The sequence below is a fragment of the Anabrus simplex genome, chromosome 1, assembly GCF_040414725.1.
Source record: "Anabrus simplex isolate iqAnaSimp1 chromosome 1, ASM4041472v1, whole genome shotgun sequence".
NCBI lineage: Eukaryota > Metazoa > Arthropoda > Insecta > Orthoptera > Tettigoniidae > Anabrus > Anabrus simplex.
The window spans coordinates 856,943,167-856,965,366 of record NC_090265.1 but is presented as its reverse complement, the minus strand read 5'-3'; the positions used below and the strand labels follow the sequence as shown (position 1 = coordinate 856,965,366).

Here is a 22,200-nt window from a genome sequence, read left to right as displayed (position 1 = left end):
CGGTTCTTGCGGCTCACCCTCACTCGCCCCTTCACTGTTCTGCTCTTCTGTATCCACATTGCATTGTTCACTTCCACATGGGTTCATCTCCACTCTTTTCTCCACTTCACCCCTAGTTGTTTCTGCTTCCTGCCTTCCATCTTGCACTGCCATCACTCCCCTCTCAGAACTGATGTGTCCGTCCATCTCTTTCAGCTTCGCCACTGAGTGTTCCCTCATACATCTCCCATTCGTCACCACTAGTCTCTGACCTCTTATGCGGGCTTTCAGCCCTTGCTGCCTCGCTTTCCAAAGATGCCTGTTCAGAATCTTCATGTTTTCCACACCTTTTCCCATGTCCCTCTTCACCCATACTTTCTGACCCTGCAAGTTACTGCCGTTTCTTAGCACAATTTCTGCCATTAAGGTAGAGAAAAATTGCACCCTAATTGGTCTTCGTCCTTTCCCTTTGCCCACTCTCTCCACATCGTCTATGTCCACTTCACTGAAATTTATCTTCATCCGAACTCCTATGACCTCTACTACTTTATAAATTAAGTCAATCTTTCCTTCTTTCTCTCCTTCTTCCACAATATATATAAATATGGCTTTCTTCATTCTCTCCTGCCTGAACCCCTCTGCTTCCTTCTTCATCATCAACACCTCCTTTTCTAGATGTTTCACCTTCCCTCTGTATAACTATTTCTTTCTCATTGTTGCACACTTTATTGTTCGATTCCTCAATCTTAGTTTCCAACCATTTCTTCATGTTCCCGGTCTCCTTTCTCTGCTCTTCCATCATGTCCTTTATTTCTTGCACCTTATCCCAGTGACATTGTTCTTTTATCACTTCCTCCACTACCACCTTAAGTGCTGCCAAATCTTCTATGCTGAAAGTGCCACTGGTATTTGGGCCTGGGTTTAATTCCACCCCACCAATGACCAGAAGCACTGCTAACACTGCTGCTACCAGCACCGCTTCTCCCCATTTCACCTCCTCTTTTCTTGTTGCTAATCCATTCTTGGCCTCCTTCCTCTGCTTCAGCTGCCATCTCCCAATTGCAGCCCGGTACTGCTCGATACCAACCATGTTCCCGGCACGCACTGTACAAAGCAACCTCGCTCCCTGCTCGCCCAAGCCAGACTCACTCTTCATTAATACTTACGAAAAGAAATGAAGCCATTTACAAATATCAATACCTTGATAATTAAAGCATTCTTCTAAAACACCCCTGCTATCACAGAATTCCAATATAAATTTGTCAAAATTCATGAATTTCTGCAAATTGAATACATCAACAGCTATTTTAAAGTGAGAATATAATAATTCCCTACTCAAAGTCATTCAACTTTGAATGTGGGTTATTTTCAGTGAAGTTGAAATGTTTTTCAAGATAACACACTACGTTAGTGTAGAACTTCACTAGTGAATTTACTCTGTTTTGACTGCAGGAGCTGTTTAGAAGCATTTCCAAGAAAGTTATCTTTCATCCTTTGCTCCATTTTATTCTTTAACGAGATCATGCATCTGAAAGATTCAAAGATACTTAGTTCACCTTTTTCTAAAGCTTTACTGGTAATATCAAACTGCTCTCCAAAACCAACAAAGGAATTAAAATATAACTGAATATACATGCTTGAGTCTGGATCATCATTTTGGAACATTTTTCAAAATAATAATAATAATAATAATAATAATAATAATAATAATAATAATAATAATAATAATAATAATAATAATAATTTGGCGCAATCACCCAAAGTTTGGAAATACCTGTTAAGTTAATAGCTGGCCAATTATAAACATTGATCGTGGTCCGACACTAATCAGGAATTTAGATGTGAACTCGTTGGCAGTACATGTATACCACAATAAAATCTACAAAAACAAGTGTTTTCATGACCCTGACAGCAAATGCATATGTGAAGTGTGTGAATAACTGATTGTTACCATGTTACTACAAGTGGTGTGGTAACACCAGACATTATGTATACCTTGTGTGCATTTCAATTGATTTATTCATTTTTAAACATTATAAATTTAAATATCCAATCCCTCTGTAACATTTTTTTAGCATTATGGACCAAATGATTTGAACAAATACATTTTGCAATGTTTTCATTTTGTAACCAAGAAGGTGAAAAATAAAATGGTGTTCACCAAAATTCACATTGGCATTGTCAGGAGAAAATGCGACTGGGATTCAAATGGAGTTTTCCCAGATTGTCCAACAACATGATCTAGAGTTCGCAGTGTGATCTGCTCTTTCAACAAAATTCAAAAGGGTTTTTTCAACGCCTTCATCGGGAAGAATAACCTAACACAAATTCAGAAAATTTTCCTGTTACCTTTATTAGAAGCATCAGTTCTTAAATAAATAATACTGCACTTTTCAGAGTTATTAAGAATATCAACAAAGTCATTTACACTTCTTGGGGCAAGAACGATTTTTTTAAATAGTTCTGAATTTGATGATGATGCCCGTTGTTTAAAGGGGCCTAACATCTAGGTCATCGGCCCCTAATGGTACGAAATGAGACTAAATGTAATGACAAATTAAAAGTCCAAAATCCTCCACTGACCAGAATTCAAAACGTGAGGATGAAGAATGAATGGATGGATATGAATTTAAAACAATCAGTGGATCCGACCCACAGTGCCTCACATTCGCAGAAACTGACTTAAAACAATAGTATTACTGACCAAGTGACTGCTTCTAAAGCACAATACTGAATCGATGATGCTTGCAGTTTAAAGGGGTCCAAAATCCAAGTCAGCCCCTCATAATGGTACTTATCGCTAGGAAAGTAGAACCATGGTATTTGTCATGGTGTGGTACTAATCAAAAGTAGCGTAGACTTGCAGTATTCCACAAATTATGGTACTACTCATAGGTAATGAAATTCGCACATGTAATACTGACCTAGGGTGTTTCGCACATTGCGGTGCCATTTACATGCAATGCAAACCTACGGTGTTCATCACATGTGTACTAACCACAGGGACTAGTACTATCCCGTGGTGTTCCTCATATAGTGGGTACTAATCATAGGCAAGTCAGAACCATGGTGTCGCTCATATAGTGGTACTAATAACAGGTACTGTAAAAGCCGACGGTGCACTCTAAGGGGGGGGGGGGCTGACCGCACGGTACTCCTGCGTGCTACTGTTCAGAAACCTATTTGGTACCTAACATAGTGGTACTACGCGCAAGTAAAAGCAAACCATGGTGTTCCCCGAATGATAGTACTAAGCACAAGTAGTTTCATGGTTCTAATACAATCATTCCTTGGTCGCCCCTTTTGATCGCCTCTTATGACAGGCAGGGGATACCGTGAGTGGATTCTTCGCCTGCGTCCCCCACCTACAGGAGGTAGTTATGACTGTTTCAGCGCATGGTAGTTTTGCTGCTATCTCAGAATCGGGGGGAGGGGGAGAGAGAGAGAGAGAGAGGAGGATGCTGTTAGCTTGTTGCCACAATCTAGGCTGTTGTGACTTAGGTTATATTTAACCCTCCTGGTGCCATGCTCTCATGGTGAGAATGTGCCAAGAATGCAAGGATGATTAGAAGTATTTTGACTTTAAACTTACAGGGAATGTTGAAGATGTTATGTACTTACTACCGACAATGATTACAATACCGTTAAGTTTCAAAATATATATATATTTAAAATATTTTCTTAACACTTGGAAAAAATATCAAATTTCAAAAAAAAAATTCTAAATTAAAATTACAGATAAAACGTGGCAATCCCTCTGCAATGCAGCCATCCAAGCAAATAAACACAGAAAAGTTGAAGAGTATGTTCAGTAGTTCAGTAGGTAATTTACTGCCTATCATATGACCAGAGAAACAAATAAAATTCAGAAATCCAATGCGAGTAAATAAATTAACAAATGAGCTGCGTGGTGTTAAAATTAGAAACTACGTTCTTTAATCTATGGAAACAAAATGTAAGATCTGCCATTCATAATTGTGTTAAATGCAGATAGTAAGGTGTGCTGCGCTGTTCAAATGACGATATATAACTGCTGGCACTTGACGCACAGATACCAAACAACGACATATCGTTGTTTGGATTTCTAAGGGTTAGCACCATGATGAAAAAAGTCCTAATTCACATGCTTTTACTGTGTCAAATTCTCTCTCTCTCCTTAAAAAAAAAAATTACAAACTAGCCAGATAATTTGCCACTTCCGAAGAACATTTTTCCTTGTCCTGAATATCGGTCATGTTCCACATTGAATTGTCCGCCATGGAGCTGATACTAAATTCTTTGTTACACTATTGGAATGTCCAGGAGCTAACCATTCAAAGTTCTCTTCCCAAGTTTTCAAATACACTCGACTATACTGTAACGTAACTTTTTTCTTATGAGGAGTTTTGATATGGTCACTCCTTTTGTAATGCCTACTACTCAATTACAGCTCTGTCTACCCTACACATACTAAGGAACACTACAAACAGAACAAACTTCAATTCAAATGGCAACACAGCAATGTGACTAGAAGTAATAACCACTAATACCAACCTGTCATATTTAAAATACAGTTAAGAACAAAGTTTGTGAATGATTTAAATTACAAATGCATGTCAAAACTACAAAAGTAAGCTAACAGCACTGTTAAATTGAAACAATGTTCAGGTAAAGTATGTCGTATGTGTAATTACAATTTTCTGCATATTAAAATATGCATCCAATAATTTGTAGATGCGAATAAATCTAAGACATTGTAATATAGTTTTAAAAATGTAAATCATACGGAAAAATGCTAGACTTAGCAACCCTAAAGCACACTTTTCTACTCATAAAGGACAGTCGTATTTTATGCTATCGTACCTGGTACTATTTGAATATAGTAGAGAAATATGTTGTTTCACCATTCATTCTCTTTCTGAAGCTTTCTGAAGATACAACAGATTCATTCAACTACCTCTTCTCCATCACCTTCCAGCTGACTTTAGATTTCCTCCAGAAAGGTTTCTAACATTAGTTTTGAAAGAGCAGCACAAAATATTCCTACACCTTCTTCATCCTAAGAATTTAGAGTCGACTTGTACCCCAGATGAAACTCCCGTTTCCTTCAAACATTTTTGAACTGTTTTTGGTTTCACGCTTTACTAGTTTACGGCTTATTTAACACACATGGTTTACAAAATTTCTATGCAAAATATGATGATCCTCTTAACTAAGTTGTAGAATATTATAAATCCAATATTCAAAGACCATGAGACGGAGTAGACTGTACAGTCAGAGACTCGACGCTGAGTGTTGGTAAATAACCCAACTCTCCGAAGAGATCAATGGCTTAAAGTGGAGGAGCTCCTTCAGGTTGAGTCCTGGTCCTCAGAGTGGAGGAAATGAGCAGCATGCAACATGTATTCACCATGTTAGGGGCAGTCTCATTGAAACCTAGAAGTAGGTATAAAATGCTTTTGGGTGTGATTAGCACAAAATAATAATAGCCTATATGAAACGTCAAAAGTGGATCAGGACAAGGAGAGGGTGAAATGGAGGTCAATGATCTACAATCCGCCCAGGAGCTCCCTGGACAAGGGTGACGAAGGAAGATTCAAAGACTGTAGAACAGAGGTGCTCACTAGGAAGTAAAATACTTTAAGTTTCAGAAATGACAATGTGATCAGACACAAAAGTACAACGTTTCTTTCCCACTATTTCATTGATGCACCTTGTTTCAGAAGCTTCCGTGAGAATAAGGTACCCATCAGCCATGTCTTCCAGTTTGCTTTGTAGTCAACAATCAACTTACAACACTCATCTTAACACATTGGTGACCAGGTCTGAACAGAGAATTTTGTCCACAATTAGACACTGAAGGACCAAAATCACTGTCAGAATCACTCACATAATTAGAAATATCTAATTCACTGTCCTTAGGTACATCTGATAACACTGCTTTGTTGCCATTTGAATTGAAGTTTGTTCCGTTTGTGGTATTCTTTAATATATGTAGGGTAGACAGAGCTATAATTGTGTAGTAGGCATTACAAAAGGATGTGACCAAATCAAAACTCCTCGTAAGAAAAAAAAAATTACGTTACAGTATAGTTGATCGGGTAGTTCAAGCCTGCAAGAACAAATTTACACTGCTGCACTCAAACTCATGAATATCGTTTGGATTTCTAAAGGTTAACACAGTGTTGAAAAAAAGTCCTAATTCACTTGCTTTTACCGTGTCAAATTCTCTCTCTTTTTTAATGACTAAATAGCCACTTCTGAAGAACATTTTCCTTGTCCTGAATATCGGTCATGTGGAGAGTATTCTAGATATCGACCTCAAACTCCTAAATTAGGAACTGGATAATTTTTGAGAAGCCGGTGACTGTTTCTGTACATACTACAAGTGCTATCTGAACTCTACTTGTGCGCATCTGAGTCCCCGCTGTATACCAACTTCATAAATCGAAATACCAGTGTATATAGCCGCATCTCATGAATAATAATAATAATAATAATAATAATAATAATAATAATAATAATACAACCTACTAATCGGGCTCGATATTTTCACTATTTACCCATGGGTTTAGAGAATTGTTTCCAAGTTATACTAGTCGATTACACTGGTTGCTTGAATGCATTCTGTTAAAGTTCAAGTGATTCAAGATAAGTGTAGTGACAATAACATTAAAAATGATTAAACCATGTATATAACACGTATGCATCAAGGCAAGGCTCTAGAATGTGATACACTGTTAGAAAGTTGCTTCCAGATAAATGTTCTTAAAATACTGATAAAGATTAACACACAGAAGTTGAACTAAGGCCGAAACCTTACAAGTGTTACATCCTATTAAAAAGTTCAACTGAGTCGATGTCAAGTTGTATTCACAAAGACATTAAAAATAATTAAACTATGTACATAAACACGTAATCAATGCATAAATCGAAACACTTTACCGGACGAGTTGTCTGTACTGACAACCTGTCGTATATAACTACGTTGTTGATGATGACGACGACGACGTAAACAACTTGGGAAGAGAACTTTAAATGGTTAGCTCCCGGACATTCAAATAGTGTAACAAAGAATTTAGTATCAGCTCCATGGTGGATAGTTCTATGTGGAACATGTGCGTCAAGTGCCAGCAATGATATATCGTCATTTGAACAGTGTGCGCACCTTACTATTAATTACTTTGTTTACATTGCCTGCTTCCTACAACAAGTCAGTGCTTGTTCCCTATCCACTCCTTTGTTTACATGGCTTGCCTGCTTCCTCCAGCAAGTCAGTGCTTGTTCTACATCATATGTTAGAGGTGAGTCTCATAAAAAATAAAATCTCCTTTTTAATTTATTTTCCGTAATTCATTCCTAATTCTGGCTATAATTTTCAGATTTACTTATTTGCCTGAGGTCCTAAATAAGCTAAAGACATATGACAAGAAGATCATAACCATATTTTTTGTTATTATATGTAATACAGTGCCGGTTCTACCATCTGCTGGTAAAGTGGCTGGCAGCTGCCCGGGAGGTAAACTACCTGGGGGTGTAAAGCAGCTGGTACTTTGTGTTGCGTGCAACCACCTCCACGCAAGCGCTGGGTACCGGTAACTAGACTGATTTTCAGCGACTTTTCGCTTTCCAGTGTGGTGCTATCTATCGTCAGATGTATGAAGCTCATTTCGATTGTCTTATTTTCCTGTGCTTGCATCTGTTGATTATCTTCAGAAAGCCTAATAAGGGGAGTCTTAAGAGTTATGGACAATGATTTATGTCAAGCTTTCATGATTTTAATCTATGAGCTTCAAAATCAATACCTAATTGGGATTAAAATCTCGAGATTACATTTTCTTATGCCAATTATAACCTGTCATGTAAGGCAGCGTTTTTGGAAAGTATTCTTGTAGCAGATTGTCAAGTCGCTCGCTCCGTAATAGAAGGTACGTAGGTTTTCATCGTCTTTCTAATTTACATTTAAAAATTTATTTTCGTTCCCTGCCGTTGTTCTTAACTCTTTTTCACGCGCTTCCATATACGTATATACACCCACATTTCCTTACGGGCTTATTGCCTTTGAGCATTCTATCTGCAGGCTTCTGTGAATTGATTATCTCCACGATGCTCTATTTGCAATTAGCTCTGTGACCTCGTTTAGTTCCACATGCTTCCATTTATTGATAATGCATTCCATTCTAATTTTTAACTTTATGAAGATAAAGTTGGAAGGTACTGTTAAAGAACTAATCAGGGTAAATATCCATCATAGGAAGAGGAATTCGGGAATGGAATAGTTTCCAATTTCTTCAAAATCATTTACAAGAAGACTATGTAAACAACTGATAGGGAATCTGCTACCTGGGCAACAGTCCTATACGGTATGCTATATTAATCGTAACATCACTTTCTATAAGTAGCACACATATAAAGCATTTTCCTAGTAGACATAATATTATGATTAAACATTTCAATGAAATATGTTATTTAAAAAACAACGTATGAAAAGAGGCAGATAGATTAATACAACGCTAATAATGAAAATAAAAAAGATTCGTCATAACGAAGACTCGAACCTGCAAACCTCGTATTATGAACTGTGCGCGTTAGCCATTACGCTACGAAGTACCTTGAGGTAATAGGGATACAGAGAAATAAGTTATATCTGGTGTTTGAAAACTGAAAAAGCAGAATATTAAATCTCATTTGAAATTATTTCCAAATAGGATTTGATTTTATATCCTTTTAGAGTTTCTTTGCGAAAGCTTGACGTATAAAATGTGTTCCCTACGCTATCAATGCGAGAGTCTGATGTGACCGTTGCAACTCTAAGGAAGCATTGATGTTCAAAATCCTGCAATACAATATCGATCACTGTTACAGTATAATGCTTTTTTCAGTACAGTAAGCTAATTTGAGTTGTATGCCACCAGAAATACAGCTAATAATGTTCAGCTCTCAAAACTTGCCCGGCAGGTTAAGTCTTGTTGGGTCCTCGAAGTGGCCGATAAATTACGCGCCGGGTAATGACGATTTATTGTGCCGATAGCGCTACCTGGGAGTGGTCGAACGGAAACATCCTTTTACGCGGAGGGAAAGTTACGCGCTACTTTACAAGTAGGTGGTAGAACCGGCCCTTAATGTTAAAATTAATCCTGCAACATTGTCATTGTCTGGTATACATATGTTTTAGCTATCACAATCTGTTCAATTTTATTTGGCTGAGGATGGCCACTAAGTGGCTGAAACTACAGTAGTCCCAAGACTGATGTAATATTATCTACTTGATATAGTGTATTTCTTATATGGAAATTTCATGGAGAAGTTCTATCACATTATATTTCCTTGAAAAATTAAATTATACTTGGATTTTTATGAACATTTACCATAATTTGTTATCGGCGCTGAATTTCTTTCCTCCCCGCCTAGGCATCATTCTACCATGGTGAAACCTACAGATTACCCCTCTGTGATACCTTCCTCTCACCAACCCTCCCTCCCCGTTGCAATCTCTCTCTACCAATAGAGTCGTGCGAATCCTTATCTCAGTTCGCCGACTTCACAGGACGCTCGCCAAGTAGTGCCGTGCGTGCGCTGATACAGTGGCAAGTGGAAACTTCCTCACAGACATTATTTTACTTAAACGGTTGTTTTTTTCTGTGTGTTTTGTGAAACATGGCTTCTAGTTTGAGATGTGAAAATGTGCCAGATGACTTGTTATATATGCGGCGAATATAGTGTTATTAAAAATCGCATGAGGAGCATTACAGACTATGTTATACAACTTTATCCTGCGTATTTTGGCATGAAACTCGGAGACCAGGACAAATCATGGGCTCCTCAAAGTTTGTGTGCAGTGTCTCAATGATCTACGCTTGTGGCTCAAAGGAAAGAAGAATGCTTTACGATTCGCAATTCCTATGACACGGATGGAGCTGAAAAACCATTCCGATGATTGTTGTAACCATCCAAGCTTCTCCAGCCTTATAATTGTAATTGTGCAGGCCTATTACGTGATATCACTTGATATCAAGATTATCCGTCATTGGAAATTATTCTTTAAGATATGTTAATTTAAATTCAATCAATTGTAAATAAGAAGGCTTTTGGAATCATATTGCATATATTAGAACATCATTTAGTATTATATTATAAGATAGGAATTCATTATGTACTGTAAATATGGTCAATATGTTGAGATAGAGTTTGTATCATTTCATCTCATATTTGTGTACATGCAAAAGTTATTCTTGATGCTTGGGAAGTTAGAATGACTCGCTGGGGTTTAACTCATGAGCAATGTATTATACAGCGACCCCCGCACAAGGCTAGGGCAAGCTACGAGACTACATCATCGACACGCCTACTGGGTTCTTGTGAAGAATGAAGAGAGGGAAGATACGAGATGAGTTCTACGAATCAGATGCTTCGTTGTAAAGAGATTTGGTATGGAGCAGTTACCAAGGGTGGGGAGAGCCCAGGTATATTATCATGCACGGAGCAGTCTCAAAAAACCACAACCACAATTATATTTTTCGGGAGAGTGAGTTATCGCTTCAGGATACAGTACGTAACTGCTGTGATGCTGTCGGATCAGGGTGAGACGAAACAAGTATACGGCTTGTGATATATTATATATTATTCTGGACGAAGAACTACGTTCGTTTAAGTCCACGGTACTTGGTACAAATCTGTATTGTATCAGGAGAACAGCTAAGTTGGATTGAGATTTCTGATAACATGGAAAAATTCATAACACTGAATTTTCTCCTAAGATCAACGGTGATCAATTTTCACAAGCATAGGGGCAATGTCTAATTTCAAGACTAGGCAATTAGGGAGGGCTAGTCCACATAGCCCAAACCATATCGCAGAAGGAAGGATGGATTTCTATGGAGCCAGTCTACAACGAGAAAAGGGGAACGAGTAACCACAGAATACAGATAACCTCAACGGAAGCTACAATTGGTGAGCCACAATTAGATAATGCAAGCAACAGAACTCTTTCGACTCAAATTTTTTTTTGTTTAATAAATTCATTTGACCAGATTTTGTGTTAATTTTCTTTCTCAAAGCGATACTTAACCCATTCCAGTCTGGGCCTTAATATCCCTAACAAACGTTCTGGACTGGGCATTTTTAAGGATATTTAAAACATATCTCTGTACCTGTAGGAGATATTTGCACGATTCTTTTTTCTTTATGCTTGTTTGAGCGCCTAGTTTTGAAAAACGCTGTTTGTATTATGTCAACTATCACTTGAGATTTTAAAATTGGTTATATATTATACCATGTTTTGAGAATGGAAAAAAAGGTCTGACAGATAACTAAGCAAGTACAGTTTTCCGAAATACTGGTATATATACCCTATTTTGCTAATATAATGTGCACTGCAATTACAAAACAACGACAATAATGAGTACGATATAAAAACAATAATTTTCAATAATAATAATAATAATAATAATAGCAGTAATAATTACAATAATGAAAATGGGAGCTCTTATGAAATTTTATTTTAATTGATAAATTCTGTCAAAAGTTACTCAAATGTAAAAATGTTGTTCCATTTACCACAAAAGACTTCTGAGAAAGAGAAAATACAGTCTTCTAAATAGGCTACTAATATGTAGACAATCTTACGTATTCACGCAAATTTGAAATACATGGGAACATGCGCTAGGCTATAAAACAAACTCAAATCATAATGAAATGTAAGAAGTTGTTTCAAATTCATATGTCAATAATATGTTCATTTGCGCATAAACTTATATCATAAAATATCGAAAATATCACTTTCGTCAAGCACATGTTTGCCACGAGAAGCCATGTCTTAGAGCTCACCGAGTTACAACATCTACTGATGCATGTTGATCGAAAAAATCGTAAATTCCCTGGCTTAGACATATAATATTTCCATCTGCTTAAATACTCTCGTAACCAATACATGAAGAAACACTATGTAACCACCAGAATGCATGTATAGCTTGTTCCCGAATTTTAGTGAATTGTCAAACCTTACTACGGGCTATGCCCGCAGCGCAGTCTGAGCATAATTCCAGTTAGACCGGGAAGAGTTAACGGTTAATTATTTAAAATCCTACCCCTGTGTTTTAAGTATAAGTCTCTATGCTATTTCAATATAAATTTTGCTGTACAGTTTTGTTTAAAACTGTAAAGCTGGCGCCCAAACAATACATAGAGAAATGGGAAACGATGGAATGTTAATTGATATTTCTATTTGTGTAGCAATTTGCGGGCAAGCCACATATAGTTTATATTCATGTGTCCCCAGCTATTAACTTTCATTTCCTCAAGTGTGAAACTTAGGAGAGCGAACAGTTACATTGTTACTTTTGTTCCTGCCATGTTCGCTGGTATAACCGCAGAAATAAAAGGCTATATGCCCCGTTCCTCACGGACCTGATGTGCCAGTGCCTTTGCCTCCAACTGAATTGCCAGTCATCTCTTCAGAGACTTCAGACTCTGAACATCTTGAAGTTCAAGGCTCCGATACCGAATACCGTATTTTCTCACGTAATTGACACACTTTTTTGAAGAAAAATACAGGCGAAAACTTTGGATGCAGAGGAATTTGGATATTTAAAAAAGATTTACAATGCATTTACATTTAAAAGATACATCAAATATAACACACACTCACACTCTCTCTCTCTCTCTCTCTCTCTCTCTCTCTCTCTCTCTCTCTGTTCAACTCATTTGTGGTTATCGTCAAATGTCGGAAAATTCCGGCGTGAGATTTTTTTCTGAAAATTCAAATAGGGTACATCAGGTACTGCAAGATGGACGCGTGGGTTTGAAGTACTGACACTGGAAAATATTCTTCCTGTTATGAGCTGACAATACGACTTGAAGTGAAATAAACATGAACCAATAAAAGTAAAATTCATGTAAGTACATAAAAAACAACCTTGTCCAACACGGGAAGGGCCCGGCATCAAAGGAGGGACCCTGCTAGATTTCTCCAGACCGTTTGTATCCAACCTTGTACGAAAGATGTGTGTAGTACGTAGTTTATCGCTTCCGGTAGTGCGTACGATAACACTTGATGTCCCTTTCTTATCGATTGTTTGACTTTGTGGCACATAAACGACTGACGTCTGACCTGCGGTTCCTATTTGGGAAAGCAAATATCCCTTCACTTTACACTTCTCAATCACAATGCGATGAAAACCAATTACTTTTTGGTTGAAATCATTCGGCATTTTTTGGCATAATGTTGTTCTTCATTGAAGAAAAAGTTAATTTCTCTTCATAAAATCAACCATCCGGCCCCGTCTAACATTCAAATCCGAGACACTTGATTCGATGTACGGTAGCTATCTCTCGTCCTTTAAAATACAGCATTTCACGAGAAATGGCACATTCAACGTTGGATAACAAAATAATATATTTAAGCACATCCTCTACTTGCGGAAATTTGAAAGACTTGTTGGTAGCTTGAAGTGCACTTCTCTGTTACTGCAGTAGCACACGTTGCATTCAGACACTGAATGAGCTGACAATGTGACCTGAACCAATAAAAGTAAAATTCATATGTTTATGTTCGATTATACGTTCCCGGAAGCTACGTTTTCCTGTATTATTCGTTCAAATTACGTGGTTCCACGAGCATCCTCATTAACTCACGTTGTAAAAGTCCCGTATTACCCGTTCCTCGAAGAAATGATTTCCTGGATCAACCACCCAGAAATTTCAGTCCCATCAACGCTAAATCTTCGATCACGCATTTTTCAAGAAACTGTATCTCACGAAAGGACGGCTACGGCACACTTACAGATCTTGGTGTTAACGTCTTGTCATTGCGGTACCGGTAATTTGAGGAAGTACTGTACTGGAAAAGCGATCGGCAGTGAACTTGCATAAGGGACCATTTTAACATCACATTCCGGTGGTATTGTTTAGAGAATCCGTGGAAATCATAAAGCAGTGTGTGTCCACAACAATTGGAAGGAGACAGAGTGCATTTCTTCAACAGCTCTACTTGAACATTAAATGAATTTCGTCAAATGTTCGTACTTGCAAAACGTCTAAATTCTGTTCAGGGTTAGATGTTTATATTTTTACTTGGTTTGAGTGTATCACCGAACAGGTTTTCGCTATTTCCTTCAGGGCACTGTACAGTCACTGGGCTTTCAGGCAGGAATTGAAACTGCTCCTTCTTAAGTAACAAATTTACAGTAGTATTTTAATATTATCATACACGATTATGCTATCGGGACCAGAACAGATGTTGCACCTTACATAAAGCCATGGGAGGTTTTGAGATTGCCTATTATTGTTTTCGTCCAAATATAAGACGGAATTTCATGTTTTTGTGTTAAAATGTGAAAACGGCAGTCGTTTTATTTGCGCACGTTACATTTAAAACTTTGTATCATTTTGCACTCGTACCGACTCTTTCAGCGAGCGCGCTTTCCATCTGAGCTCAAGGTCACGAATAATCGTAATTACATTAGTGTTAATGATATTTTTTCTCTTTCCAATTTGATTATGATTAGTGACGGGGAGAATTGAATTTAATGCATTTGAAAACTTGAAGATCGATACTTACATTTGAAACCATATTCTCGAGTTCAACATAACCCTGAAAAGCCGATGTAGGCCTAATTTACGCGGTACAAGATTTCCATAAACTGACTAAGATCAGTATACCGGTGACCAAATTACAATTGAAGATAAAGAAAGAGGATTTTGCCACATTGTTGGGCGCTTTTGTATCTAATGTGCTTTATTTTATTAGATCAGAGATAGAGAATTAAAAACTACTTGTGGTCGATTGTTGTTTGGCTTGCCGTTACGGGTACCGTATTAGATTTTACGAAGAGTTTGGCTCTGGTTGATCAAAGTTGCAGAACTGAAAAAAGTTTTCAGAGGAAACTGACTTAGTTTCCCCGGTAAAACTGAATGTAAAGTTTCGAGATTTTTAAGTCGCGTAGCGGTAATTAATGTTTGAAGCCGGCCCCGCGGTCTAACTTGGGGCTGTAGTTGGGTTTGGTTTAGGGGTGTTTATAAGTATACATATTTAATTTTTGTGATGTTTAGCCAAATTGTTGATGGTTCATTCATTCCCGGATTTTCCGTTTTCCTGTGTTGTACGTGGTTTTTTTTTTTTTTTTTTTTTTTGTGTGGTCCCTCCAAAAAACAAAAGAATCGAGGTTCCACTGTATTACTTGAATACTTGCTCACTGTGGACTAACAAACAATTTTGAGGTCACAGAACACTCATGTTCCGTATCCGAAACACTCATAAAATATGTGTGTACCAGACTTCAGCGCTGATTCTCTCACTGAACTAGTGCAGTGGTATTTCCTACTGGCTGATAACAGCACGTTGCCCAATATTTGGAATGCCTGATTTTGCAATAGGAAGGCTGCTACCTGAGTAGTTGACATCTTTATTTCGAAACGCATCCGGAGCTGCGTGATGGATGTTCGAAGAAGTGGGCACGTCAAATACATGAACATTTCTTTCTCTCAACTTTGGACTCAAAAATATTGGGATGCGTAAATTATGCAAGGGCATTAATTATGCAAGAAAATTCAGTACAAGCACTCTGAAGGCTATTCACCCCAGCTCTTCCCTGAGGTTGAACTTACTGATCTGACTAAATATCTGGGCTTTTCAAAAGAAGCAGCTGAATTGTTGGGCTACAGATTGAAAGAAAAACTTATTGGTCAAAGGAACATCTTTTTATCGGTACAGGAATTGAGAAAAGCAATTTGTTAAGTATTCTGAGGAAAAGGAGAAACTGGTTTATTGCCCTAATGTTCCCGGATTGATAATCAAATTTAATATCACCTACGATAAAGATGGAGACTTTCTTTGAAAAGGAGCCTGAAAGCTGTCCTTCCTCATAAGGAAGCCAGTATGCATCTGTACCAGTGAGACACTCGGTGCATTTAGAAGAACGCTATGAAAACCTGAATCTCCATGCTCTTTAGTCAACAAAGCAGATATACAAAGCACCCATGTTTCATTTGTGAGTGGGACAGCCGCGATAACACTCAATATCAGGTTAAAAAAGATTGGCCGAAAAGACAAAATCTTGAACCAGGCACCAAGAATGTGATTCGGATAAAGCTTAGTTGAGGCAAAAAATTAAGTCTTGTTACCACTCCCTCCCCCTGCATATCAAATTAATTGTAATGAAACAGTTTGTTAAGGCTATTCCAAAAGATGGCGATTATTTCAAATATCTGTGCAACAAGGGTTCAGATTTATCCAAAGCCAAGTTGAAAGAGGGAATCTTTGTTGGACCTGATATCTGTAGCTTATGAAGGATAAAGGATTTGAGACTAGCATGACAACAAAGGAAAAAAGAAGCTTGAGTTGCCTTCAAAAATATCATCAGTAAATTTCTGGGTAATTACAAGGATCCTGACTATACAGCAATTGTAATGAATATGCTGGACAAATTTCAAGTGTTGTGTTGCTCCAGGAGTGTCAAAATACATTTCCTTCACTCAAATGCAGACTTTCCCCCCCGAAAATTTAGGAGCAGTTAGTGAAGAACAGGGTGAAAGGTTCCACCGAGACATCAAAGATAAGGAGCGCAAATATGAAGGAAGGTGGGACAAGAAGATGCTTGCCGACTACTGTTGGAAGATAACATGAGATAGGCCTGAGACTGAACATAACAGAAGAATATCAAAAGGAAGTTTCAAAAGAAAAAGAATACATACTTAAATAGAAACTTTGTTTGTGTTGTTTTTTGCTCAGTTTAAAATTTGTTTCGAACTTTCATGTAAAGGTATGTAATATTTGTTCCTCTTGGTCAATCATCTATTTTATGTAAGTTACCTAAATAAAAACAAATTAAAATAGTATATTGGTGATTTTCTTCTAGAAACTGCACCATAATTTGATGAAAAAAGTTTAAACTCAAGGGAACTTCTTTTTTCCTCTCAATTTTAGCAAAAATATAGATACTGATTTTACAAAAAAAGAAAGCCTAACATGATGTAAAAAAATGGAGGTCTTTTTTGAAAGAAGCACACAAAATAACATAGAAATAAGCAAAACTACTCTTGTATTTTTCAAAAACTTCAATTTTGCAGGCCTGTGTACTTAACGTATCACAAAGTTTTCACCTGTATTTTTGTCAAAAAAGTGCATTAATTATGCAAGAAAATATAGTATACAAGGTGTTTCAAAACTCAACAACATCATTTCAGGAACGGATTCCTCATATAAGGAGAAGGGAAAAAAAAGTGAATGACGTGGATCTGGAAATACACAGCTGCAGAGTTATCCGACCTTTTAGTTGGTTCAAAGTCAACAGCAGTCGAACACACAACAGATTTTACGTGTACCCAAAGGTAAAAGTCCAGGGGGTTGAAGTCATGGGGTGGCCAAGCAGTTGGTCCACTTCTACCTATCTAGCGCCCAGGATAATATGCATTTAAGTGCCTGTGGTGAAAGATACCGAAATGTGCAGAAGCACCAGCATGCATGAAGCACAGCTGTCAACAGGATGCTAGTGGTATGTCTGCAAATAATTGAAATGAAGTATGCAAGAAATCTGTGTAGTTCTGTCAAGATAAATCTGCCCAGGAGAACATAGAGTCCCAGCAAGCAATCACCAACAACTGGAGAGGACAGGATATGCAGGTGCGTAGAGGTAGGTCAGTCCTACATCAAATTTATTCCCAACTTGTTTACAAGTGTAACAATTTTAACCGGTGTTTCATATTTTATTTTGGCAATCAGGATGTGTCGGTATGCATTCATTAAATACAATGCTTGGGCAACTCTGTAATTATTATGCGTTCCCACGTTGTTGTCTCCTTTCTACTCTACTGGAGGAATTCATTCTTGAATTTTTGTTGAGTTTTGATACACCCTGGATTTCATATGTGTACAACAGCCAAAAATATAACATTTCCACTATCACTATTATCAGATTATATTTCTGATTGTGATGATGTATGTGTCCTCCTTAATGTCATAACAACTGTCATCCTCAGTTTCCAGTTCTTCATACTTTAAGAACGAAACCTAACTCATCAGTTTCAGAATCAGTTTTTTTTTTTTTGCTATGGGCTTTACGTCGCACCGACACAGGTAGGTCTTATGGCGACGATGGGATAGGAACGGCCTAGGAGTTGGATGGAAGTGGCCGTGGCCTTAATTAAGGTACAGCCCCAGCATTTGCCTGGAGTGAAAATGGGAAACCACGGAAAACCATTTTCAGGGCTGCCGATAGTGGGATTTGAACCTACTATCTCCCGGATACAAGCTCACAGCCGTGCGCCTCTACGCGCACGGCCAACTCGCTCGGTTAGAATCACTTTAGCACAACAGTAGAATGTATTAATTTGCTCATGCCAAAAGACAGAAAAGATACAGAACACAATGAAACACAATGAAAGTTTGACGATATTCAAGAAAACTGCTGTAGGTTGCAAGTCCATAATGCACTTGTGGTGGAATCATAGATGTAACTCCCAGATGAAGTCTATGAATGAAGGGTTTCTAAACTGGCCAGAGAAAGCAGCAAATTATAGAAATGTAAGGTGTCAAATTGTTGTTGACATTGGACTCGCAGCACCACACAACAAATGTAGAGATGTAAACATAAGTTTGCACAGAGTTAACATCAACCTCTAATTTGCATTAGAATAAAGAAGACTGACTACAATCAATCAATCAATCAATCAATCAATCAATCAATCAATCAATCAATCAATCAATCAATCAATCAATCAATCAATCAATCAATCAATCACCACTGATCTGCATTAGGGGCAGTTGGCTAGGTGTCAGATTCCTTATCAATTGTTTACAAAGTTTTTCTACAATAATTTCTAAGAAGCTGGAAATACACTGCCAGGAAAAAAAAAAACACAACCATGCAGCATCCTCAAGGACTGCGTTCAGTGGCACCAGGGTATAATATGTGCATGCTGTGGGGAGGCTGTGTGGCGATCAGATGGCACTCAGGAGGCCTGTCCATACATACACTGTTTTGACTCTGCAGGCAGTAACTGTGCTGAGGTTATAGGTGAACAGTGTTTGCAACATTCATTCTAGGGTACAACCATGCCCTACCAACGAGTATGTGCTCCTGTTGAACAACTGCAGCCGTTTGAATGAGGTCGCATTGTGGGCCTGCGGGAAGCTGGATGGACATATTGACGGATTGATGCACATGTTGGGCACAATGTGTTGGTGGTGTGTCACTGCTTTCAACAGTGGTCTGTGGAGCATTCCCTCACCCTAGACCAGACTCTGGACATCTGCATAGTACAGACGCACGTCAAGATGGACACATTGTGCGAGCAGCGGTGGCCAACCGAACATCATCCAGGAATAAAATCTGGTTACATGTTGCACCTACTATGTTACCAAGGACCACTGGGAATCGCCTGCTTGCAGTAGGATTACAATCAAGTGTGCCTCTGGCCAGGCTACCACTGACACCACGACACTGCCAAGCATGGCTACTCTGGTGTCGTGAAGAAGTTGACTGGAGAGGGGAATGGCACTCTGTTGTTTTCAGTGATGAGAGTAGGTTCTGTCTGCATGCAAGAGATGGCCGTACACATGTAGAGCATAGACCTGGGGAGCGACCCATTCCAGAGGGCATTCGCCCATGACACCCAGGTTCCATCCCAGGCTACATGGTGTGACGGGCCTCAAGTTACAACTCGTAGTCACAGTTGGTGTTTCTGTACAGTGACATAACCAATGCCTGCTACATTGCACAGGTTGTTGTCCCTGTGCTACTGACAATCATACAGCAGCTGTAACGCAATGTGCTCTATGAGGTGTACAACAACTGCCCTGGCCAGAAAGTTTACCGATCTCTCGCCAACTAAACATGTATGGGACATGATGAAGCGGGAACTTACGCATTCTTCCAGAGCCTGAAAGAACCAGTGCTGAATTGCACTAAAAGATGCAACATGCTTGGGACAATCTATCACAGGGTGCCATTTGGGACCTTTATGATCGTTTGCATGTGTGAATACATGCCTGCATTGCTACCAGAAGAGGATACAGTGTGCATTGATGCTACTGATAAGACTGTTTGGGCACCCTTCACTGTGACGTGTTTCATTTGGTCTAAATTTGCAATCGTATACTCCTGCAATAATGAACTACCTATCACATCGCTTGTGAATAAAATGACCTTGTCCTCGAGAATGCTGCATGTTGGGTTTTTTCCGGCAGTTTATATTGAATATCTACCTTGGTAAATTATTCCAATCCCTAACTCCTGTTTCTATAAATACATATTTGCCCCAATTTGTCTGCCTGAATTCCAACTTTATCTCCATTTTGTGATCTTTCCTACTTTCAAAAACACCATTCAACCTTATTCATCATGTAATTTGTTTTGTAACTGCAAGTCTAATGTCTACGAACATCTACTTATACTAAATTACATGACAAACTAAAGATGTACTTAAAAAAAAAAAAAAAAAAAAAAAAAAAAAAAAAAAAAAACCAGCTTTCTTTAATTTTCCACAGAGTTGTACTGAAAAAGAGGTTCCACTGTAACTTGCACATATCTTACCTGCAAACCAAATGCCACGTTCGAAGTCCAATTCATCCAGTGTTTGATAAACAGAGGTGCACACAGCATGGCTGTGACTGCAACAGCTATTGGACATTATTTCTGGAAGTAAACAGAAAAATACTTTTAGTGTTAAAGAGTCTTTCTAACTACATTATAAATCTCTATTTATGCATTTATGAATGCTACAGGACATATCTCATATTTCAAAGGCTGCTGTTTCTATGGCTACAATTCAGATATTTTCATTGTTTCCTGATTTATAACCATGTATATTATAATTTAGTAATAAAGTAAATCAAAACATTGCCACAAACAAGGCAACACATCAGGCAACTGCCATTATGAACAAGTCAGCCATTTCTATATGCATTCATATTAAAATCTGAAAGTGATGCTAATCTGTAAGTTAATACAGTAGAAGTCCGATAGTCCGGCACGTTCGGGACCGGCTTAGTGCCGGATTACCGAAAATGCCGGACTATCGGGTGGTAGGCTACCTCTTACGATATAGGTTAAGGCGTACAACAAAAACAGCTGTAACACGGCGTTTTGCAGTAAAATGTTGATCAGCAGAATGGTTAGTTTAATAACACACTGCTGTTTTCAAACGTGTTGTTTCTTATTGCCATTCCATAATAATGCCGGAGTTCATCGACGTTTTTATCTGTAAGTCTTCCTTTAATATTTAGAGTCTTTCCATCTACAACTTCTCTTTTCCTCCTGTCTGCTTCAATTTTTGAAGGCATGTTCCCATCCGTTTTTGAACGTGGCCCATACATTCAATTTTTGAAATCTCTCTTTTTATCATATGGGTTGGCTTTCCAGTACTCAGTATAGCACACAGCCTTCTAAGCTGAATATTTCCAGAGATATTGTAGAGATATTTAAGTAAGTCAATGCATAACAAATGGATTGTATCAGATACATTTGCATTATTAACTTTGAAATAATAAAAAATACACCCCGATTGGTTTCGACAAATAATGCATCAAATTGTTCACGAGAGATCATTATTAAGAGATAACATTAAAAAAATCATGGAATGGTGCCGGACCATCGGGCGTTCCGGACTGTTGGATGCCGGACTAATGGAATTCTGCTGTAGAATTTGACAGTAATGATTATAAAAAACACAAAGGAATCTTGGAGCTATCCTAATTACAGTTATGGTACTCTCATAACTGTTTCTGTTTCAAGTGTCTGTTACAGAGAAATGGCAGGTAATGAAGGAAGGAAAAAACCTCTACTAACAAGTAAGTTTGTTTTGCCAAGAAGAAAAAGTAAGAGTATTTTGTAACTTTTGGTCTGCATTTTCTATTGCAATAAAGGAGTTTGAAAAACAGACAACACTGGGAGTAAAGGAGATGCATCAAGGGAATGAGTGTGTGTGAAAGTAGGAGATTGAACAGACTGGATAGAACAGAAGAATGGTTTGGAACACCCAAGTGCACTCTCACGATTACTTTTCACTGTAGTGATGGATGATAAAATAATGAGAGTGGCAGAGGAAACTGGGAAAGAAATGATGAAAGCAATGGTGTTTGCAGATTATTCAATGGGTGTGTCTACCTACCGTATCCTGCACACTGAGGAAGACCTGCTTTCATTTCTGTTCTCCGTTTAAACAAAATTAATTTAATGGATATATATTTACCAGATATTGTAAAATGAGTTGAATCATGACTAAGAAGTGATATTGCACATGTGGCAA

At 38.1% G+C, this 22,200-nt stretch overlaps 1 protein-coding gene across 2 annotated transcripts in view; it reads right to left on the bottom strand.

Annotated features, from left to right (window-relative positions):
- Positions 1-22,200, bottom strand: part of LOC136857634 (ankyrin repeat domain-containing protein 39-like) — a 203,324-nt gene that overhangs the window by 13,478 nt on the left and 167,646 nt on the right. For both annotated transcript variants that reach the window (XM_068225257.1, XM_068225258.1), the window contains exon 4: positions 20,487-20,588. In XM_068225257.1, the coding sequence (XP_068081358.1) occupies positions 20,487-20,588 (102 nt within the window). The remainder of the gene's footprint in view (positions 1-20,486; positions 20,589-22,200) is intronic.